The 20,861-nt window shown below is 36.9% G+C and overlaps 1 protein-coding gene across 2 annotated transcripts in view; it reads left to right on the plus strand.

The window, feature by feature from the left end:
- The window catches only part of LOC148948258 (putative hydroxypyruvate isomerase), a 92,414-nt gene that overhangs the window by 47,800 nt on the left and 23,753 nt on the right, over positions 1-20,861 (plus strand). For both annotated transcript variants that reach the window (XM_089093845.1, XM_089093844.1), the window contains exon 3: positions 10,367-10,545. In XM_089093845.1, coding sequence (XP_088949971.1) covers positions 10,367-10,545 — 179 coding nt within the window. The remainder of the gene's footprint in view (positions 1-10,366; positions 10,546-20,861) is intronic.

The raw sequence follows: 20,861 nt of genomic DNA on the forward strand, positions 1-20,861 counted from the left end.
TCTGAGAAATACCCATTACCCAATAATGTTGTCTTCAGAGGATCGTCTCGCGATTAAGAATAAAAAAAAATGTTGGGTTTGTAAGAGGGAGTTTGAAGAGGGAAATAATGGGAAAGGGAAAAGAGGGGGGAAGGGGAAAGTCAGAGACCACAATCACTGGTGGCAGGAAATATCCTCTGGGGGTAGTAATTTTTGAGGGGTAGCGCATGAATCGTGTAACTTAAACGTTATCTAGCAGTTGTTTATTCCAGTTTTTATTCAAATTCAAATTATGATTTAAAATTTATTTTACCGGCACTGGCACGTATGCATAGGGAGGGAGGGAGAGTAGATAGTCCATGGGAAAATAATTTATTTACCTATAACATCATTCCCAAATCGGCCGAGAAGTTGGTGCTTCTCGAGCTGAAATGGCAGGTAGTAAATAATGGGTATTAGTGCTGGAATAAAATCAGGTTTTTAGATTCTTTTAGTTTTTTCCCAAGGCATTAAGTCAATTGATTCAAGTGCAGAAAAGCGACAATTTTGATAGTTTTCCTATGCTTAAACAGCACTTTCCAGACAGTGACTAAAAGCACTTTCCAGTACTAAAAGAGTTACATCCTGGTTAACTTAAAACAAATCTTTAAATAGGCGTGTGGACATACATGCCGCATTAGAGGGGTAGAAGGGGGATTATCCAAACCGGTTTGAAATACCCCTCCTTCCCAAAAACAAGCTATGGCCTAAAATTGCAATTTTTATTTACGTTCACCTCACAATTCGGTAATTATTTAAATACCCTATTGACCTGTAAAGGTGTTTATGCATATGACAATTACTATTCTGGCGCTCGCTTAAGCGAGGTGAAACTACCTCTAATTGAAGCTTTCTATAATTCACTCACCAACAGTGAATGCACAGCCGAGGAATATGAATTTGCCAAGAAGGTGTGGTCTAAGGGGAATTGTAAAAATGGGTGGGATTAATGTAGACTGTACTTGGCCAGTGACGTTTTATGTGTTCTTCCATAGTCTGCAAGAACACAGACCTAATCTATTCAGAGTTCGGACTAGATATAGGCTATTATTTTTCCACACCACATTTGGTGATGAACATGATTTTAAAAATTAATAGGGAGGAAATACGCTTAATAAATGATGTGGATCAACACCTTTTTGTATAAAGATCAATGAGGGTTGGGTATGTTTTTCATGAGGATCGCGTTTTGACAACCGATCCAAGCGGACAATACAGCACCGGTGCAAAGCCAAATTCAGTGTTCTTGGACCTAAACTCATTGTACCCCTCAGCAATGTCTCACTACTCTTTGCCGTGTAGAAACTATGAATGGCTCGAGAATCTTTGTTATTTCCCCGACATTAACACCGTCGATGACAATGGGCCAAAAGGATGGTTCTTTGAAATTGACAGACACATTCCATTGGCACTTCAGGATTCAGTCAGAGATTTTGTTTTCCCCTGTATCAATCGACCATTGACCAGGGACTCACTGAGACCCTACAATCGATCATTGGTTGAGGATATGGGGATGCACTTGACCCCCTCTAAGCAAAAACTGATTGCAGATTTGGACCCTAAGGAAAATATCATTGTTCATCATGTGCTTTTGCACTGGATGGTGAACAATGGTTTCAAGATCACCAAAATACATAGGGTCCTGCAGTTTAGTCAGAAACCTTACTTAAAGACGTTTATCGACACTTTTGTTGATAAACGCTCTCGGGCAAACAGTAAAGTAGAGAAGGAAATGTACAAACTCATTCTAAATTCAGCGTTTGGCAAAATGTATGAAAGCGTACAGAACAGATATCGTTGCGACGTCGTGACTGACCCTCAAGAGTGTGCACGGATTATTGCAGACCCCAATTTTACAACGTTCACGAGCATAGAGGATGGCATTCTTCTTCTACACAGGAAAAAGAGAAATGTGATACTGAACAAGAATATAGCAGGAGGTAGTTCAGCACTTGAAATTTCCAAAGAGCTCTAATTTTTGTTTTTTTACAATGTTTGCAAGGTACACAGGCCTCGGGAGGGGGAAGTTCAAGTTTACTATGGGGCTAAAGATTCTTTGCTGTTAAAAGTAAAAACCGATACTTTATTGGGATATTTAGAAAATGGGGAACACAACGGCTCGCTGATGGATTTCACTAACTGGAATCCGTCTCTCTACCCCGAGTTGGTTAAACATCAAGCCCCCAACCAACTACTAATGTTAAAATCAGATACCGGGAGTGATTTGATATCCAGGGGGGTGTTCCCGGGTCCTAAAGTTTATTGCGTGGAAACACATAATAGGAATGTAAAGCAGGCGTGTAAAGGGGTGCCTACACATTTTGTAAAGAGCAATTTCAACATGAGTGTCTACAGAGACTGTGTAGAAAGTAGCCTAGTGCCGAGAGCACAAGTGCTTGCAATTCACTTTCTACAGTATAGAAATTATACTGTAAGAGTGGAAAAGAATGCAATGTCATGTATATCTGACAAAGTCTTTGTGCTCGAGAATGGTGTAAGTGTACTGCCCCATGGCCACCACCATATTTCACACCGGGTTAAATGCATAGACTATCGCAATCAAATTGGTCTGGGTAAATTAACCTGAGTTTGACTCTAACCCAACAAACCCTTTCATAAATTAAATGCTCTAACCACTAACCCTAACCTTTCATAAATTAAATGCTCTAACCCAAACCTAACCCATCCATAAATGAACCTCACCTTACCTAACCTGTAGCAGCAGCAGCAGTGACGACGACTATTGTATACTGTTTCGATCCCTGGAGGTGGGGGTGGGGGGTCCCGACCGCGGCCGGCTTTCGGCCCTGCGGCTAACATAAAAAAAACATAAAAAAGCCGCAGGGCCGAAAGCCGGCCACTGGCGGGACCCCGCACCTCCTGGGATCGAAACAGTATACAATAGTCGTCGTCACTGCTGCTGCTGCGACAGGTTAGGTAAGGTGAGGTTCATTTATGGATGGGTTAGGTTTGGGTTAGAGCATTTAATTTATGAAAGGTTAGGGTTAGTGGTTAGAGCATTTAATTTATGAAAGGGTTTGTTGGGTTAGAGTCAAACTCAGGTTAATTTATCCAGACCAATTTGATTGCGATAGTCTATGCATTTACCCCGGTGTGAAATATGGTGGTGCCCATGGGGTAGTACACTTACACCATTCTCGAACACAAAGACTTTGTCAGATATACATGACATTGCATTCTTTTCCACTCTTACAGTATAATTTCTATACTTTAGAGAGCGAATTGCAAGCACTTGTGCTCTCGGCACTAGGTTACTTTCTACACAGTCTCTGCAGACACTCATGTTGAAATTGTTCTTTGCAAAATGTGTAGGCACCCCTTTACACGCCTGCTTTACATCCCTATTATGTGTGTCTACGCAATAACCTTTAGGACCCGGGAACACCCCCCTGGATATAAAATCACTCCCTGTATCTGATTTTAACATTAGTAGTTGGTTGGGGGCTTGATGTTTCACCAACTGGGGGTCGAGGGACGGATTCCAGTTGGTGAAATCCATCCGCGAGCTGATGTGTTCCCCATTTTCTAAATTCCCTAATAAATCCCCGGTTTTTACTTTTAACAGCAGAGAATCTGTATCCCCATAATAAACTTGAACCTCCCATCCCGTGGCCATTGCACCTTGCACACATTGTAAAAAAAGGACAACATGAGCTCTTTGGAAATTTCAAGTACTGAACTAACTCCTGTTATATTCTTGTTCAGTACCACATTTCTCTTTTTCCTGTGTAGAAGAACCATGCCAGCCTCTATGCTCGTGAACGTTGTAAAATTGGGGTCAGCAATAATTCGTGCACACTCTTGAGGGTCAGTCACGACGTCACAACGAGATCTGTTCCGTACGCTTTCACACATTTCACCAAACGCTGAATTTAGAATGAGTTTGTACATTTCCTTCTCTACTTTACTGTTTGCCCGAGAGCGTTTATCAACAAAAGTATTAATAAACTTCTTTAAGTAGGGTTTCTGACTGAATTGCAGGACCCTATGTATTTTTGTGATCTTGAAAACATTTTTCACCATCCAGTGCAAAAGCACATGATGAACAATGATATTCTCCTTAGGGTCCAAATCTGCAATCAGTTTTTGCTTAGATCGGGTCCAGTGCATCCCCATATCCTCAACCAATGATCGATTGTAGGGGCTCAGTGAGTCCCTGGTTACTGGTCGATTCATACAGGGAAAAACAAAATCTCTGACTGAATCATGAAGTGCCAATGGAATATGCCCGTCAATTTCAAAGAACCATCCTTGTGGCCCATTGTCCTCGACGGTGTTAATGTCGGGGAACTCACAAGGATTCTCAAGCCATTTATAGTTCCCACATGGCAAAGAGTAGTGAGACATTGCCGAAGGGTACAATGAGTTTATGTCCAAGAATACTGCATTTGGCTTTGCAACGGTGCTGTATTGTCCGTTTGGATCGGTTGTCAAAACGCGATCCTCATGAAAAACATACCCACCCCTCATTGATCTTTCTACAAAAAGGTGTTGATCCACAGCAGTTATTAAGCCTATTTCCTCCCTACTAATTTTTAAAATCAAGTCCATCACCAACTCTGGTGTGGAAAAATAATAGCCTATATCTAGTCCGAACTCTGAATAGATTAGGTCTGTGCTGACTATGTCTAACAAAGTTAAAACGTCACTGGCCAAGTACAGTCTACAATAATCCCACCCATTTTTACAATTCCCCTTAGACCACACCTTCTTGGCAAATTCATGTTCCTCGGCTCTGCATTCACTGTTGGTGAGTGAATTATAGAAAGCTTCAATTGGAGGTAGTTTCACTTCGCTTAAGCAAGCGCCAGAACAGTAATAGTCGTATGCATAAACACCTTTACAGGTCAATAGGTCATACATTTCACTGTCTGGAAAGTGCTGTTTAAGCAAAGGAAAACTATCAAAATTGTCACTTTTCTGCACTTGAATCAATTGACTTAACGCCTTGGGAAAAAACTAAAAGAATCTAAAAACCTGATTTTATTCCAGCACTAATACCCATTATTTACTACCTGCCATTTCAGCTCGAGAAGCACCAACTTCTCAGCCGATTTGGGAATGATGTTATAGGTAAATAATTTATTTTCCCATGGACTATCTACTCTCCCTCCCTCCCTATGCATACGTGCCAGTGCCGGTAAAATAAATTTTAAATCATAATTTGAATTATGAATAAAAACTGGAATAAAAAACTGCTGTATAACGTTTAAGTTACACGATTGATGCGCTACCCCTCTAAAATTACTACCCCAAGAGGATATTTCCTGCCACAAGTGATTGTGGTCTCTGAATTTCCCCTTCCCCCCTCTTTTCCCTTTCCCTTTATCCCCCTCTTCAAACTCCCTCTTACAAACCCAACATATTTTTTGATTTTTAATCGCGAGACGATCCTCTGCAGACAAAATTATTGGGTAATGGGTTATTTCTCAAACGAGAAATAGCACCATTAGATGTGCCAATTAATTTAGTCAGCGCCTTGACCATACACTCTCCCAAATCCAACGTTTCAACTATTTCTAACAACTGCATACTGTTAGAACTGTATATTTGCACGTGGGCGTAGGAGACTGCAATAGCTTAATGTTCTTTGATTCAGTTTGGAAATCGAGGATCGTTCACTTCCAATAGCTTCGCTTCACAATCCACCCAGATTTTATTGCTCTGGAGGAGGGTGTTTTGAAAGTTTTTTAAAACGTAAAATGGCCCTATCCCCTGAAACCGTTTCCACTGACTGGTAGCCATATCGTCTACATTGCTTCATATGATTTTGCAACTTTAATTCTGTCCAAAATCGAGACAGGCATGTCGGACAGTAGAAACGTGTCCCCCTAGTCTTACCCTCCCCCAGAACTCTACTAATGTCTGTAATTGGGTTGAAATGGCCAATTGAATTTGGGTCACTAGGTGGTGTGTACAACAACCAAGCACAGTGTTTAACCAGCTTAATCGACGGACCCCTTACTCGGAACACCACCCCCTTCTTTTTAGAACGAACCCCATCTTCAAATTCAGTTTCATACTGAACCACAGTAACGCCGATATTTAAATGGGCATTGGCTCTTTCAAAAATATCAATATACCTAAGCGGTACTGGGTATCCCCCCTCTAAACAAGTGAAATCTACAATGGGAAAATCGGACCCCTCCTTCCCATGTACATCCCAGTGATCGAAATTCGTCTTGGTAGCGTCAACTGCTAGAGGCTGAAATGCTGATATGAGGAAAGCGTACTTGAAACATCATTCGCGGGACACCTCGACAACCTACTAATCAGGATTATATTTTAAAACTGTTGCCCTTGGCCACACCCCACCTCCCCCCCTCTTAAAATAAAATCTATCGTATTTAAAATTGTATTTGATAGTTGAAACTCAGGGAATGGTGTCAAATAGATATTACCCCCCTCCTCCTCCCCCTCCTCCTCTTGTATATTATTATCACCACCCCCTCCCCCACATTGATCAATAATAGGGCTATGGGAATCGACTTCAGTTGTTTGAAGTGGAAGTATGTTATCAGTGGGGGGAGGGTTCCCTGTTAATTTCCGGGTAAAATCCTCTAAAAGCTGTAAGGTGTTTGGACTTAGCAACGGTAAGTCCCCCTGCTCAACTGTGCTATTATCAACATTAAAATAATCAGCCAAAATTTCATTAGTATTAAACGGTATTTCAAGTGAATTAACGATACCATGCAATTCATTGATAGTTGGTGATTCATTGTCATAAATTGCATTAAATTCCATTGCCCCTTGAATGAGTTCAGTACTTCTTTCTTCAGTTGGTGAGGAGGTCAGAGCATTTGGAACCAATGTAATCTATAAAAGAAAAATAGCTTATTTTCAAAGTGTCTAAATCATTCCTATTTTTTAAAAATTGGATTATTATTTAAAAACACGCTTAGCTATAGCATTTAGTTCCATACTATATATATATATTCTGAAAGTTACAACTTAATACAATCTAAAAGATGACATAGAAGGTGCTGATTTTGTTCAAACAACTCCTCAAAAAAGAATTCATATTAAAACTTTATCTGCTTTTAAAAAACCACTGTCTTTACTTGATAGCCTAACTCTTTCCGATAGAGAACTGTGTTTAAATAAAAGGATTTTATAACATAAAGATTACAATAATTGACCTGATTCAAAGGGGTAACAATGTATTTTAATATCTCTGACACGCTTTTACTGTGATGAAATGAATTGATTGTTGTAAGGCCCGTTAAAACTATAATATTCTAGCGAAAAATAGGATTAAGAGTTTCAAATGGTAAGATAACAGTAAACTAGAAATTAAAGAAAAATATTATTATGAGGTTGAAAAATAGCGAAGATGCCTACAGTAGGCAGAGAAAATAGGAAAGATTAAAAGAAGAGCGGTTTCTTTGACAAGCAAAAAAACATTATATTTAGATATCTCTGAGGGAGGGGGGGGCAGAGAAATTTAAAATAAGGGGTTGGGGATTATAGAGAAAATAACATTTTTAATATCTCTGACACACACTTTTACAGTGTTGAAAAATAGTGAAAAGAAAAGACTAAAAAAACATTGAAAGAAATAAATAGATATTTCTATAACCAGGTAAAAAATGCTTACATTTTTATATTTCGGCTGTAGTTGAGTGCCTGAAGGCTCTGGCAAAGCAGGCTGGAGGGCAACCTCCAGAGCTTTTGTTGGTGGGGCAGGTTTTGAAGGGTCAGGAAACGCATGATGGAAGACGAACAGCCCGGTAGCGTTACGTTCTTTTGCAGAGTGGCCTGGGAGTTCTGCTGTATGGGCAGTGACAGTTTGGACTTGGGCAGGCAACACTTGTCTGAAGGGCCTTTGATTGCGACCATACTGCAATAATGTTGCCTTCGCAGAGGTTTTATTATTACCCTTTGCACTCTTAGGTGGAGGGGACTTGCATTCTTCATAATTTGCCTTAAAAAGAAGAGAAAAAAGTTAGTATTGAAATAATTTTTCCCTTTTTTTACAGAAGGTAAATTAGTTCACCCAACCTCCTAACCATAATTTTGTCTAGAAAGCATTTATCGCAAAGAAGCCCCCCCCCCATTTTCAGTAAAGCAAAAAGTAAAAATTTACGAGAAATATACTATGCATAGAAATCAAACGTTTTTATTTCACAACTTGTGAAAAAAATAAAAGTTACAATCACTAGTTTGTAGCCTTAGGATAGAAATCAATGTTTCTATTTTTACCATTTAGAAATTTTTTTCAAATGTTCCAGTCTATATGCTTTAAAATATAAAAAAAGATTGTTAACCCAGCAGCTTATAGGCTTAAAATTTACGATCTTAGACGTAAATGCTATTCAATTTACACATAATAAAGCTATGTATTCTTTTTCTTAGAAATCCCGGTCCCCTTACTTTTCACGCGAAGAAGCACTTTGTTTTCACACTACAATAAAGTTGTTAGAATTTAGGCATTGCCCCCTCCCCCCTTTTACATAATGTCCTAAAAAAATATTTTTTAGACCATAATATTGGAGATAAGTCGTTTCTCTACTTCCATACAGGTTGCGAACCCACAAGCTTAATTTTCGCAATCTCTTTTTGCTTGAAACTGTTTTAATTCGATGGGAAAAATAATCCTTTTTATCTGTGAAACCTTTTGGTTAAGTCGCTAACTTAAAGGATTAACAAGCAGGAAGTGCAATTGTGGGGTGTCAGCTAATTATCACCTGTTTAAATCATTGTGGAAAGGTTTTTAAGTCAAGTTAGTGGCGGCGGCTTAAATGGAAGGTTAGGTATATTAATAGCTAAGGAATTGACGGAAGTTGACTGTCACTTTTAGATAGGCTTACAGAAAGAATAAATTTATCAAAAACAGAATTATTTCCAATGGAAGAACCAAAGTCATAAAAAGAAGAGGGATGTCGAGGAGGGAGGTTAGGTTTACAAGGTAAAAAAGAATATTTTAAACTTTCTAGCGAGTAAAAACATCATATAGAGGAGTTTGTATTGTGGGGGGAGTGGTGGGGGGGGGTTACCTGAATTTGAATTTACTGGAGGTTAGGTTACTTAGTAAACTGATTTTATTTGAAAATAAAGTATGAAAATTTACTAAACAGAACTCACATTGTAAATCTTGTAGCCAAGGCTTCTAGCTCATCAATAATTTCAAATGCTCTATCCATTGTGTCTTGGAACTTTCTGAATGTTTAATCACAACGCATGTCCATTATATATGAAATCGCAAGGGCGAATTGTAATGTAATAGGAAACCATATGTAACCGACTCTCTGATTAGCTTGGAAGGAGATGTAACCGACTCCCTGATTGGCTTAGAAGGAGACACGTGATCCTTTTTCCCTTTATCACATCAAAACATTCTCCCCACCGATTATGTAAATCAATTTCTCTGAAATTCACTTGTCCTAGTCGAGTCCTGGATCAAAACATTCCACCATCAATTATGTAAATCAAGTTCTCGGAAATTCACTTTCCCCTCGAGTCCTAGATCAATATGTTCCCCCTAGCGATTATGTAAATCACCCCCAGTGTCATTACACCTGGACGAACAACAACAAATAAATCGACCATGAAAGTACATCAAAGTGAGAAAAATCCTGTTTTTTTCATTCTCAGTGACAAAAACCATAAAAACATGCATAAATTATTTACTGTCAGCGTTGGACTAAATTGTAGATGACAGCAGTGGTGGTTAGGCAGAAATCCATTTGTCCTAGTCGATTACGCAATTTATTTCTCGGAAATCCCTTTCCCCACTCTTGTCCTAGATCAATATATCTCTTCCCCACCGTTAATGCGCATGTGCAAACTTCGCCCAGGAGACAATACACTTGGAAACAACAAATAAATCGACCATGAAAATACATCAAAGTCAGAAAAATCCTGTTTTTTCATTCTCAGTGACAAAAACCATAAAAACATGCATAAATTATGTACGTACGGGGGCTCATGAGGCCTTTCTACTAATGTTTAAATAGAATTAGAGTTCACTGTTCAAATTATATATAGTTTTCTTGAAACGAAAATGAAGCAACAGACCTTAACAGGTTTCCGGTTTGGATAGAGGGTCATGGCAAAACTCCTGTTTGTAGAAACAGAACTACCAAACAGTAGAAGTATTTAGTTGGAACAAAAAAATTTCTTAATCACTGTAAAGCTATAGATTAAAGAGTAAAGGGTTTAGGAGGGAAAAGCACCATCATTTTTTGAATAGCTCCTACTCAGTTTATGCTTTAATTGGGCTTTTTGCTTTCATTTGAAAATACTTGTTTTTATTAAATTAACTCACCAGTGATCCACTATTTCTGGTATAACATACAATGGATGAATTTTTATCATTTAATTACAGGATTCACATTATGTCGGGGAAAAAAGTAGATGGGGTTTCTGATTCTGTCATGGAAGAAACATACGTACAGAATTTAATCTACGCAGCAGATCTTCTAGAGTCTGAGAATATGATCGGGTTAATTGAACCAATAAATAAGTATACTGGCCCAAACTACTTTATGGATAACTTTGACAAAGGTTTGCATTTTCTTTATAAGTTTTGTCATCTGTTTCTTTTTAGTTGTAAATAATCGCATTTCTGACGCGATTGCATTCAGGAAACGATTACAAACACTTTGGGCTGCGACTTAAATTTGTTTTAAGGAGGAATTGGCATAGATAACCCGACTGAATTTTTGACAATGGTACGATGCTACGGCAATTTACTATAAGCTGGATACTGACTTTCAAATATTGCTAAACTATACAGTGGTTTAAGTTGCTAAGAGTGCTAGAGGGCAAAATTTAGCCGCTTTTAGTTGGGTCATTGAAGTTTTTTAAGCTGTAGTGAGGAGCATTGAAACTTTTTTTATGATTTTGTTCCTTATAAAAACAAAGACCTCAAAAGTGCTAATAATTTTTTTGTATGCAGACTGCTTCCTCTTGAAAAAAAGAAATCAGTAGGCAACGCTCTATGTTGCCTATGGTAAAAGGACATACGACTCAAGTGCATTACGTTCTTTTCCCCAGAGGCACTTCATAGGCAGGTGGGTCGTATAAACTTTGTAGGGGGCTCATTTGATTGGACATTAGAAGTTCTAGTGCCCTTTTTTAGATTCAAAAGTTGTCGAAGCTCAATCAGCTCCCCCTGGCCTTTTTCTCCAAATATAACTGATCAAAATTTTGAGATAGCCAATTCGTTCAAAATATTTCAAAGGTGAAATAACTATGCCTCTGGGTTTGAGAAACCCCAACAGCCCCCAGCGCAAGGGCTTTGAGCTATACAAGTTCCCCACATATAAGGTGTTTTTTATGTATTACATTAATTGATAAAACGAAAAAAAAAGTAAAAAAGAGAAAAACGAGGATTATACAAGCCAGTGAAAAATATGGACTAAAATGCAAATATTTAGGTCAAGACCTCTGCTTGACCGTCCTTAGTACAAGATAATAACATAAAAATTACTAATAAAGATCCAAGGATACTATAAAATATTTCAAACCTTTCAAAATTTCAAAAATTTCAGTTACCCTTTCACCGTTACATGGAAAGGGTCTTCAAATTTTAGTTGTGCTTTGTTTAAGGTTTGAATTTTTTTATAGTATCCTTGGATTTTTATTAGTAATTTTTATGTTATTATCTTGCACTGAGGACAGTCAAGGAGAGGTCTTGACCAAAATATTTGTATTTTAGTCCATATTTTTCACTGACTTGTATATTCCTCGTTTTTCTCTTTTTTACTATTTTTTCGTTTTATCATGATTAGCCAGTGTGGTCTCAGAAATTATTTACGACAAGCTTACGGGGAGCATACGACCAAGTCTGTTCCTAGTTATTTTGATTTTTCCAAAAAACACGCTAACTTAATTAGCCTGCAAGGTTTCATAGAATTCTTCCAAAGTCACTTCATTTTCGATTAAATCTAGGCACGCAATCGGAACTGAAATTTAGTGATAGGGCAATCGGAACTGAAATTTAATGATAGGGTTGGTTTTCAATCATTGAACCACATTTTAAAAGACCAAAAAACCGACGTTTTTTCCTTAGTAACATGATCGCTAAAGTTCGACATTTTTTACAGCGTAACCTCTCTCACCAGATTTTCAACAGATTTCTGAAATAGCTCAAAGGTCTTTCCGCCACAATTTTTTCATGGCTAGAACTCGTTTATCAGAAAAGTTTGTAAAATTACAATACGAAAAATTTCAAAATTCCAGACGTTTTCTTCCTAGATTCTGTCCTGGCCCGGCCATTGAGAACCTATCTTCGAAAGTTCTTACACCGGAAGAAATCCATTAAGGGACCGAAATTTTGTTTGCCTCATCCACGAGTAAATTTCTCAGAGATAGTTTCCAGTGTGGAGACGGGTATATTTGGCTCAAGAAGTATTGTGGAAAACCCAGACTTAATTCGAGGGGAGGTTGTTAAGAATCTTCTTGACTTCACTCCTTATTCCTCTAATTCAAAAACTTGGGAAACACAAAATCTGAACAATTTAACAAAAGACCCAGACATCATTATCACCAGGACTGACAAAGGGAATAAAATTGTTATCCTTGATAAAATCTCATATAACAAAAAAGTTACGGATATTCTATCCGACACTCACACTTATAAACCTATAGAGTCAGACCCCACTGACAAGCTCACCCGTGAAGCACGAAAAGAGCTGGGAATTTTACAAAAAGAGAGATTCGTTACTCCACAAATGTACAAAATGTTTTACCCTAAAGGGTACTCCGCTCCTAAATTCTATGGTCTCCCAAAAATTCACAAAGATGGAGTTCCTCTGCGCCCAATTATGGCCTCTTATAGTTTGCCAGCTTCCAGACTGGGACAATGGTTATCCACAATTTTTCTTCCTCTTATGTCGACGCAAGCTTCTTACATTGGTGTTATTCGAGAAGTCCCGTCTGATTTTGACCTTGAAATGCCACGGAACCAGTTTGGTATAATCGGGTCTAGTCGATTTGGAACAAGCAAATCGGTTAAGCTTGAATTTGCAGACGCGATTACTAAAGGATCATTTCTGCGAAATGGTGTGAAGACTGGGTATGAAAACTTCCGTGTTTATGAGTTCAAGCAATTGCCAAAGTGTTGCTTCAAGTGTCGTTCCCCTGGACACTTGGAAAGTGCATGTACTAGTAGCGCTCCCAAGTGCGCTCGTTGTGCTGGACCTCATTTATCTACGAACAGTGATCGTTATACGGAATCTCCGAAATTTGCCAATTGTGGAGGATCTCATCCTTCTTACAGCCTACGATGCCCTGTGATTAAGAAGATTACTGATAAGGTCTATTCTCAGAAATGAATCCGGACATAAGTATAGTCTCATTTAATATTAATGGAACGCAAATACATTCTTAGACCACACTGGCTATACATGACAAACGAAACTCAGAGAAGAGAGAAAGTAACAAAATGAAAAATAAAATAAAAAAGGGTGAAAAAACGAAGATTTTTTCAGCCAGCGAACCATGAAGAAGACAAAATATAAGCAAATATTTTGACAAGGACCTCCGCCAAGTCGTCCTCAGTGCTAAACAAAAACAAAAAGAGAAGAAAAAAAAAACGAGATTCTAACCTTTCGAAGTTTCCTGTACAAAGACAGAATAGACACTGAATAAAAAACCAGGCAGGAATCAAAGAAAATGAAATTTACCAAGATGATTGTGTAAGGATCTTTCGTCTTGCATTAATTTTGGCTGGTCTACAATTTCGGTTTTCATTAGATATGCAAATAGGTTCTTTTAAGTTTTTTCGGGTGAAAATATTGATTGAGTCCTTCAAGATTAAACTGTCGTAAATTGGGATTAATGAAATATCTCCAGTATCTCTATTTATTTCTAAATTTTGGTTCATATATTTTTTTATCTCAATTACCTCATTAAAAGTTTGTGGTACGCCATTAACAGTTGATATTAAAGTTGCCTCGTCAAACAAAACTAGATGGGTCGGGTTTACGAAAATATGCGAAGCCAATGCCGAATCAAAGTTGTCATTGTTATTTTTTAATCTCAGGGACTTGTCTATTGAAATTTTGTGCTCATGCAGACGTTCACCTAGTTGTTGATGGGTTCTACCAATGTAAAATTTTCCACAAGAACACGGGATTCTGTAGACACCGCTACCCAGTAAAGGTTCTGTTTTATCATTTCCTGAGTTAAAAAAATGTTCAACCTTTTGTTTGGTTCTGAAAGAAACAGAGAGATTATGTTTATTTAAAAATTTTCTAAGTCTATTGCCAAGTTTCGGGATGTATGGTAAAACGATGAAAGTTTTTTCTCAATTGCCGGTGTAACTGAATCTAGGGGAACAAGCTCCCTATTTTGTTCTTTTATCTTTTTTAATCGTCTATCTATTATATTTTCAATGAGTTTGATTGGGTAACCATTGCAGAAAAGAATATCCTTGACATAATTTAGTTTAGAATTTATATTATTACGGGAACAAATTTTTAAAACTCTGTCGACTAAAGAGATTATTACCCCTCTTTTTACAGAAGGAGGGTGGTGGGACGAGAAATGTAGATATCCATCATTATGAGTCGGCTTTCTATATATAGAAAATTCAAGACCAGGATTAGTTTTTATAATCAAAACATCTAAGAAAGGCAGCTTACCTGAATCTTCGAGCTCCATTGTGAACTGGAGATTCGAATCAAAAGAATTCAAATGTGCCAAAAAAATCTCTTAGAGAGTCTTGTCCATGTTCCCAAACAGAAACGATATCATCAACAAAACGAAACCAGATGGAGTGTTTTAAGTGGAAACTATTCAAAGCAGACTGTTCTATGAAATCCATGTAAAAGTTTGCAAAATAAGGAGACAAGACAGTGCCCATGGATAAGCCCATTATTTGAAGAAAAAAATTGTTTTGGAATTTAAAATACCAGGAGTACTTGTTGCAAAGACTGACATGGGTCATTATTTTATCAAGTTCCAAAATTTCGTAATATGACAAAGATGAATTTTACTCGAATTTTCTTTTTAAGGACTGCTCGCATTTATGAACATCTCATGAAGTGTACATAGAAAATGCATCGAAACTATATAAAAAGTTATGTTATGTTGTATTTTGATTTTTTAACTTTTTGATTTTTTTTAACATTGGTAGAACCCATCAACAACTAGGTGAACGTTTGCATGAGCACAAAATTTCAATAGACAAGTCCCTGAGATTAAAAAATAACAATGACAACTTTGATTCGGCACTGGCTTCGCATATTTTCGTAAACCCGACCCATCTAGTTCTGTTTGACGAGGCAACTTTAATATCAACTGTTAATGGCGTACCACAAACTTTTAAAGAGGTAATTGAGATAAAAAAATATATAAACCAAAATTTAGCAATAAATAGAGATACTGGAGATATTTCATTAAGCCCAATTTACGACAGTTTAATCTTGAAGGACTCAATCAATATTTTCACCCGAAAAAACTTAAAAGAACCTATTTGCATATCTAATGAAAACCGAAATTGTATACCAGCCAAAATTAATGCAAGACGAAAGATCCTTACACAATCATCTTGGTAAATTTCATTTTCATTGATTCCTGCCTGGTTTTTTATTCAGTGTCTATTCTGTCTTTGTACAGGAAACTTCGAAAGGTTAGAATCTCGTTTTTTGTTTTTTTTCTTCTCTTTTTTGTTTTTGTTTAGCACTGAGGACGACTTGGCGGAGGTCCTTGTCAAAATATTTGCTTATATTTTGTCTTCTTCATGGTTCACTGGCTGACAAAATCTTCGTTTTTTAACCTTTTTTTATTTTATTTTTCATTTTGTTATTTACTCTCTTCTCTGAGTTTCGTTTGTCATGTATAGCCAGTATGGTATAAGAATGTATTTGCGTCAAGCTTACGGGGAGCAATGGACCAATATTGTTTTAGATTTTTTAAATTGTGTTAAGAAACATGCAAATATTATTTGTCAGTTTAATTTTTTAGAAACTTGTAAAAGACATCGAATTCTTCCACCTACTTTACGTTTCAACCTACATTTAGGCACACTTTCTGAAGGCCCATTTATTCAGATAATGGGTTTCAAAACTTTAACACATATTTTAAAAGACCTTAGATCCAGAAGATACCTCCTTAGTAATAAAATACTTAATTTAAAATCCTTATTATATCAGATTTTGTCCCCTCATGATTTTCACCAGATTTTACAAATCTCACATAGGTCTTTCAGACACATATTCATTTTAGCAACAGCTCGTTTATCGGAAAAATTCTCAAAACTGGAGTTTCAACAGTTTCAACAAACACGAATTTTCCTTCCTAGAGTTTGTCCTGGTCCTCCTTTGGAAAATTTATCCTCTAAGGTATTCACATCCAAGGAACTAAGTATTCTTTCAAAAGGACCAAAATTTGCAATGGCTCAAACACACGTAAATACATCAGAAATTATTACGGGCGTGGAGTCTGCTATTTTTAGCTCTCATGGTGAAGTCGAAAATCCAGACCTACTCAGAGGTGAAATTGTAAAGAGTATTCTTGATTATAGGCCATCTTTGTCACTTTCAACTCAATCACATGAAGAAATTGAAATCCTCCGAAATTAAAAAAAAGACCAACACACAGTAATTAAGAAATCGGACAAGTTCAACACAGTTTTAATTATGAAGTCTGCAGATTATTAATTGAAAATTAACACCCTTTTAATGGATAAAAATATTTACAAAGAAATAAATTTTGATCACACGGACAAATAAACACATACGTTGAGACCGTAACTAGGAGTTTTAAAAGATACTAGACTAATAACCCCTCAAATGTACAGAAAATTTTATCCCAAAGGTTGTTCAGCCCCTAAGTTTTATGGTCTGCCTAAAATCCATAAGAAAGATATTCCGTTACGTCCAATTGTAGCATGTTATAGTTCTCCGGCTACGGGTATAGGAAGTTTCTTAGCCACCATTTTTAAGCCTCTTTTAAGCACACAGAGATCCTATATTAAAAATTCCATACATCTTGTTGAAAAGTTAAAAAATCAAAGTACAACAGAAAATACCGTTTTATCTAGGTTTGATGCAGTTTTTATGTGCACTTCATGCGATGTCCATAATTGTGAGAAGGCTTTACAAAGAAAATTCGAGGACAATTCAGCTTAGTCGGATTACAAAACTTTGGAAATTGATACAATAATGACCCTTGTCCGTCTTTGCAACAAGTACTCCTCGTATTTTAAATTCCGAAACAAATTTTTTCTTCAAATAATGGGCTTATCCATGGGCACTGTCTTGTCTCCTTATTTTGCAAACTTTTACATGGATTTCATAGAACAGTCTGCTTTGAATAGTTTCCACTTAAAACACTCCATCTGATTTCGTTTTGTTGATGATATCGTTTCTGTTTGGGAACATGGACAAGACTCTCTAAGAAATTTTTTGGCACATTTGAATTCTTTTGATTTGAATCTCCATTTCACAGTGGAGCTCGAAGATTCAGGTAAGCTGCCTTTCTTAGATGTTTTGATTATAAAAACTAATCCTGGTCTTGAATTTTCTATATATAGAAAGCAGACTCATAATGATCGATATCTACATTTCTCTTCCCATCACCCTCCTTCTGTAAAAAGAGGGGTAATAATCTCTTTAGTCGACAGAGTTTTAAAAATTTGTTCCCGTAATCATATAAATTCTGAACTAAATTACGTCAAGGATATTCTTTTTTGCAATGGTTACCCAATCAAACTCATTGAAAATATAATAGATAGACGATTAAAAAAGATAAAAGAACAAAATAGGGAGCTTGTCCCCCTTGATTCAGTTACACCGGCAATTGAGAAAAAAACTTTCCTCGTTTGACCATACATCCCGAAACTTGGCGATAAACTTAGAAAAATTTTAAATAAACATAATCTCTCTGTTTCTTTCAGAACCGAACAAAAGGTTGAACATTTTTTTAACTCAGGAAAGGATAAAACAGACCCTGTACTGGGTAGTGGTGTCTACAGAATCCCGTGTTCTTGTGGAAAATTTTACATTGGTAGAACCCATCAACAACTAGGTGAACGTCTGCATGAGCACAAAATTTCAATAGACAAGTCCCTGAGATTAAAAAATAACAATGACAACTTTGATTCGGCATTGGCTTCGCATATTTTCGTAAACCCGACCCATCTAGTTCTGTTTGACGAGGCAACTTTAATATCAACTGTTAATGCTGTACCACAAACTTTTAAGGAGGTAATTGAGATAAAAAAATATATGAACCAAAATTTAGCAATAAATAGAGATACTGGAGACATTTCATTAAGCCCAATTTACGACAGTTTAATCTTGAAGGACTCAATCAATATTTTCACCCGAAAAAACTTAAAAGAACCTATTTGCATATCTAATGAAAACCGAAATTGTAGACCAGCCAAAATTAATGCAAGACGAAAGATCCTTACACAATCATCTTGGTAAATTTTATTTTCTTTGATTCCTGCCTGGTTTTTTATTCAGTGTCTTTTCTGTCTTTGTACAGGAAACTTCGAAAGGTTAGATTCTCGTTTTTTTTTTTATTCTCTTTTTTGTTTTTGTTTAGCACTGAGGACGACTTGGCGGAGGTCCTTGTCAAAATATTTGCTTATATTTTGTCTTCTTCATGGTTCGCTGGCTGACAAAATCCTCGTTTTTTCACCCTTTTTTATTTTATTTTTCATTTTGTTACTTTCTCTCTTCTCTGAGTTTCGTTTATTAATGGAACGAGAGGCAAGGACTTTTTTATTGATGATCTGTATGTTAATTACAATGTTGTTTGTCTCCAAGAACATTTACTGATTACCTTTAGCGAAAATTTTCTGAGACGAAGCAGTGAACACGTTGTTTTGTGCGTCCAGCTAAAATTACGCGTGACCGCCTTTCTGGTGGCTTAGCATGTGTTTTTAAGAAAAATATTTCTGGTGCGAGTCCTGTGCTTTTCCAATCAGATGACACTTTTCTTGCGGTGGGTCTTGGTAATGTTGTATTAATTAATGTGTATCTGCCATGTAATGATCGTTCCATTCGTTCACTTCAGAATTTCTCTTGTGCTTGTAATGGTCTTAGAACTTTAATTCAAAAGATATCGGATAACGAGTTGCATTTTGATATTGCTGGTGATTTTAATACCGATCTGGTTTCTGATAATGTAAGGAATAGTCAGCTTTTTGATTCTCTCCCGGCTTATAAAATTGTTCGGAAGTCCCATGATTATACGTATATTCACCATTCAGGTAGTAAATCAGACATTGATCACGTTATTTGTCCTGCAGCTCTTGTCTGCTCGCCAGTTACGGTTCATTTTGACGAGAATGATCTTGATCACCTTCCGCTGTCCTTTTGTTTATCAAAGTCTTTTGTTTGTTCTGGGAGTATGTCTAAGAGTCATGGTGTACGTTCTAAATTGTTTTATAAGCCTGATTGGAATGATGCGAATTTTTCTGTTTATCTTATAACTTTGGCTTCACTTCTAAGTACGATTTATGTTCCTTCTCAGCTTTTGTAGTGTAGTCAGAATTTTATTTATGCTAAATATGAAATAGACCAATATTATCATTCTATCCTCTCTGCTATGAAAGAAGCTGAAAAAATTTCTGTCCCAGTAAAGCGAATCCGAAAGAATACTCAAAGGCCTCTTTGGTCACTTGACCCTAACCTTAAGGCCTGTAAAAATAAAGCTAAATTTTGGCTAAAAATTTGGACAGATTGTGGTCGGCCTAGGTCCGGTAATGTTTTTCTTATTAAACAGAAAACTAAATTAGAATTTAAGAAGTATCCAAAAAGTGTCCGATACCGAGGGCTTGATTTTCCATCTTCGCCTAAAGATTGGAGGAAAGTAGTTAATTCAAGTAAAACTGACGATTCTGATGTAAGTAGTACTGATATTCCACCAAGTTCTTGGCATGCATATTATTCGAAGATTTTCTCCGTTTTGAATTATTCTGTTCATAGAAAGTTTGGTGAAGCGTTTGTTAAAATTGTCCCTAGATTTCTAAGTCAGCGTTTTGTTTTGCCTATATCGTGTTGTGAAGTTTTGAATGCTTTGAATCATCTTAAGTCGAAATCTATTGATGCTGATTGTATCTCTAAAATGCATCTAACTCCTCCGTGTGCTAAACTTGTGTCACATCTTGCACTTTTGTTTCAGATGTGCTAGGCACTTTCTGTCGTCCTGGAAAGCTTTTGGTCAGGCAGCGTGACTTCAATTTTAAAAAGAGGTAAACCGCCTACAGATTGCTCTTCTTATCCTCCAGTATCTGTTTCTTCCAATATTAGCAAGGTCTTCGAGTATATTCTTTTACCTAATTTAACTTGAAATATTTCTTTCTTTGGTGAAAATCAACTTGGTTTCAAACCTGGTGTGGGGTGCCAACATGCTCATCATGTCCTTTCTTCTATTCTACTTTCTAATTCTTCTAAGGGTTTTTCGGTTATTTACCTTCTACGGTTTTGGTATTCTAATTCTTACCTCCGCTTGAAATCTTCTCCAGAAACAACTATTAAAGTGCTTCGTGGTGTTAGGCAGGGAGGTGTTTTATCACCAACCCTGTTAAAAATTTGTATTTCTACTGTTCTGGATAAGATCTCAGGCACTTATTTTTCTGGTTCTACTGATGTTTCTTACATTGCCTATGCTGATGACATTCTGTTGATTAGTCGTACTAAGTCTGCTCTTTCTATGATGGTTTCCATAGTTTCTCAGTCTTTCCTAAATATTGGTCTATCTTTGAATCTTGAAAAGTGTGAATTCTAATCTTATAATATGTCTTCGTCTACTCCTCTGGTATGTAATGAATTTTCTGTACTTTCTGTCTCTTCCTTTCGGTGGCTTGGTATTCCTGTTTCTAATTCTCTAGCTCTCTTTCGTAAACAGATTGTTGC

Source organism: Artemia sp. Qi Xiang Cuo, chromosome 9 (assembly GCF_049724085.1).
Source record: "Artemia sp. Qi Xiang Cuo chromosome 9, ASM4972408v1, whole genome shotgun sequence".
Taxonomy (NCBI): domain Eukaryota; kingdom Metazoa; phylum Arthropoda; class Branchiopoda; order Anostraca; family Artemiidae; genus Artemia; species Artemia sp. Qi Xiang Cuo.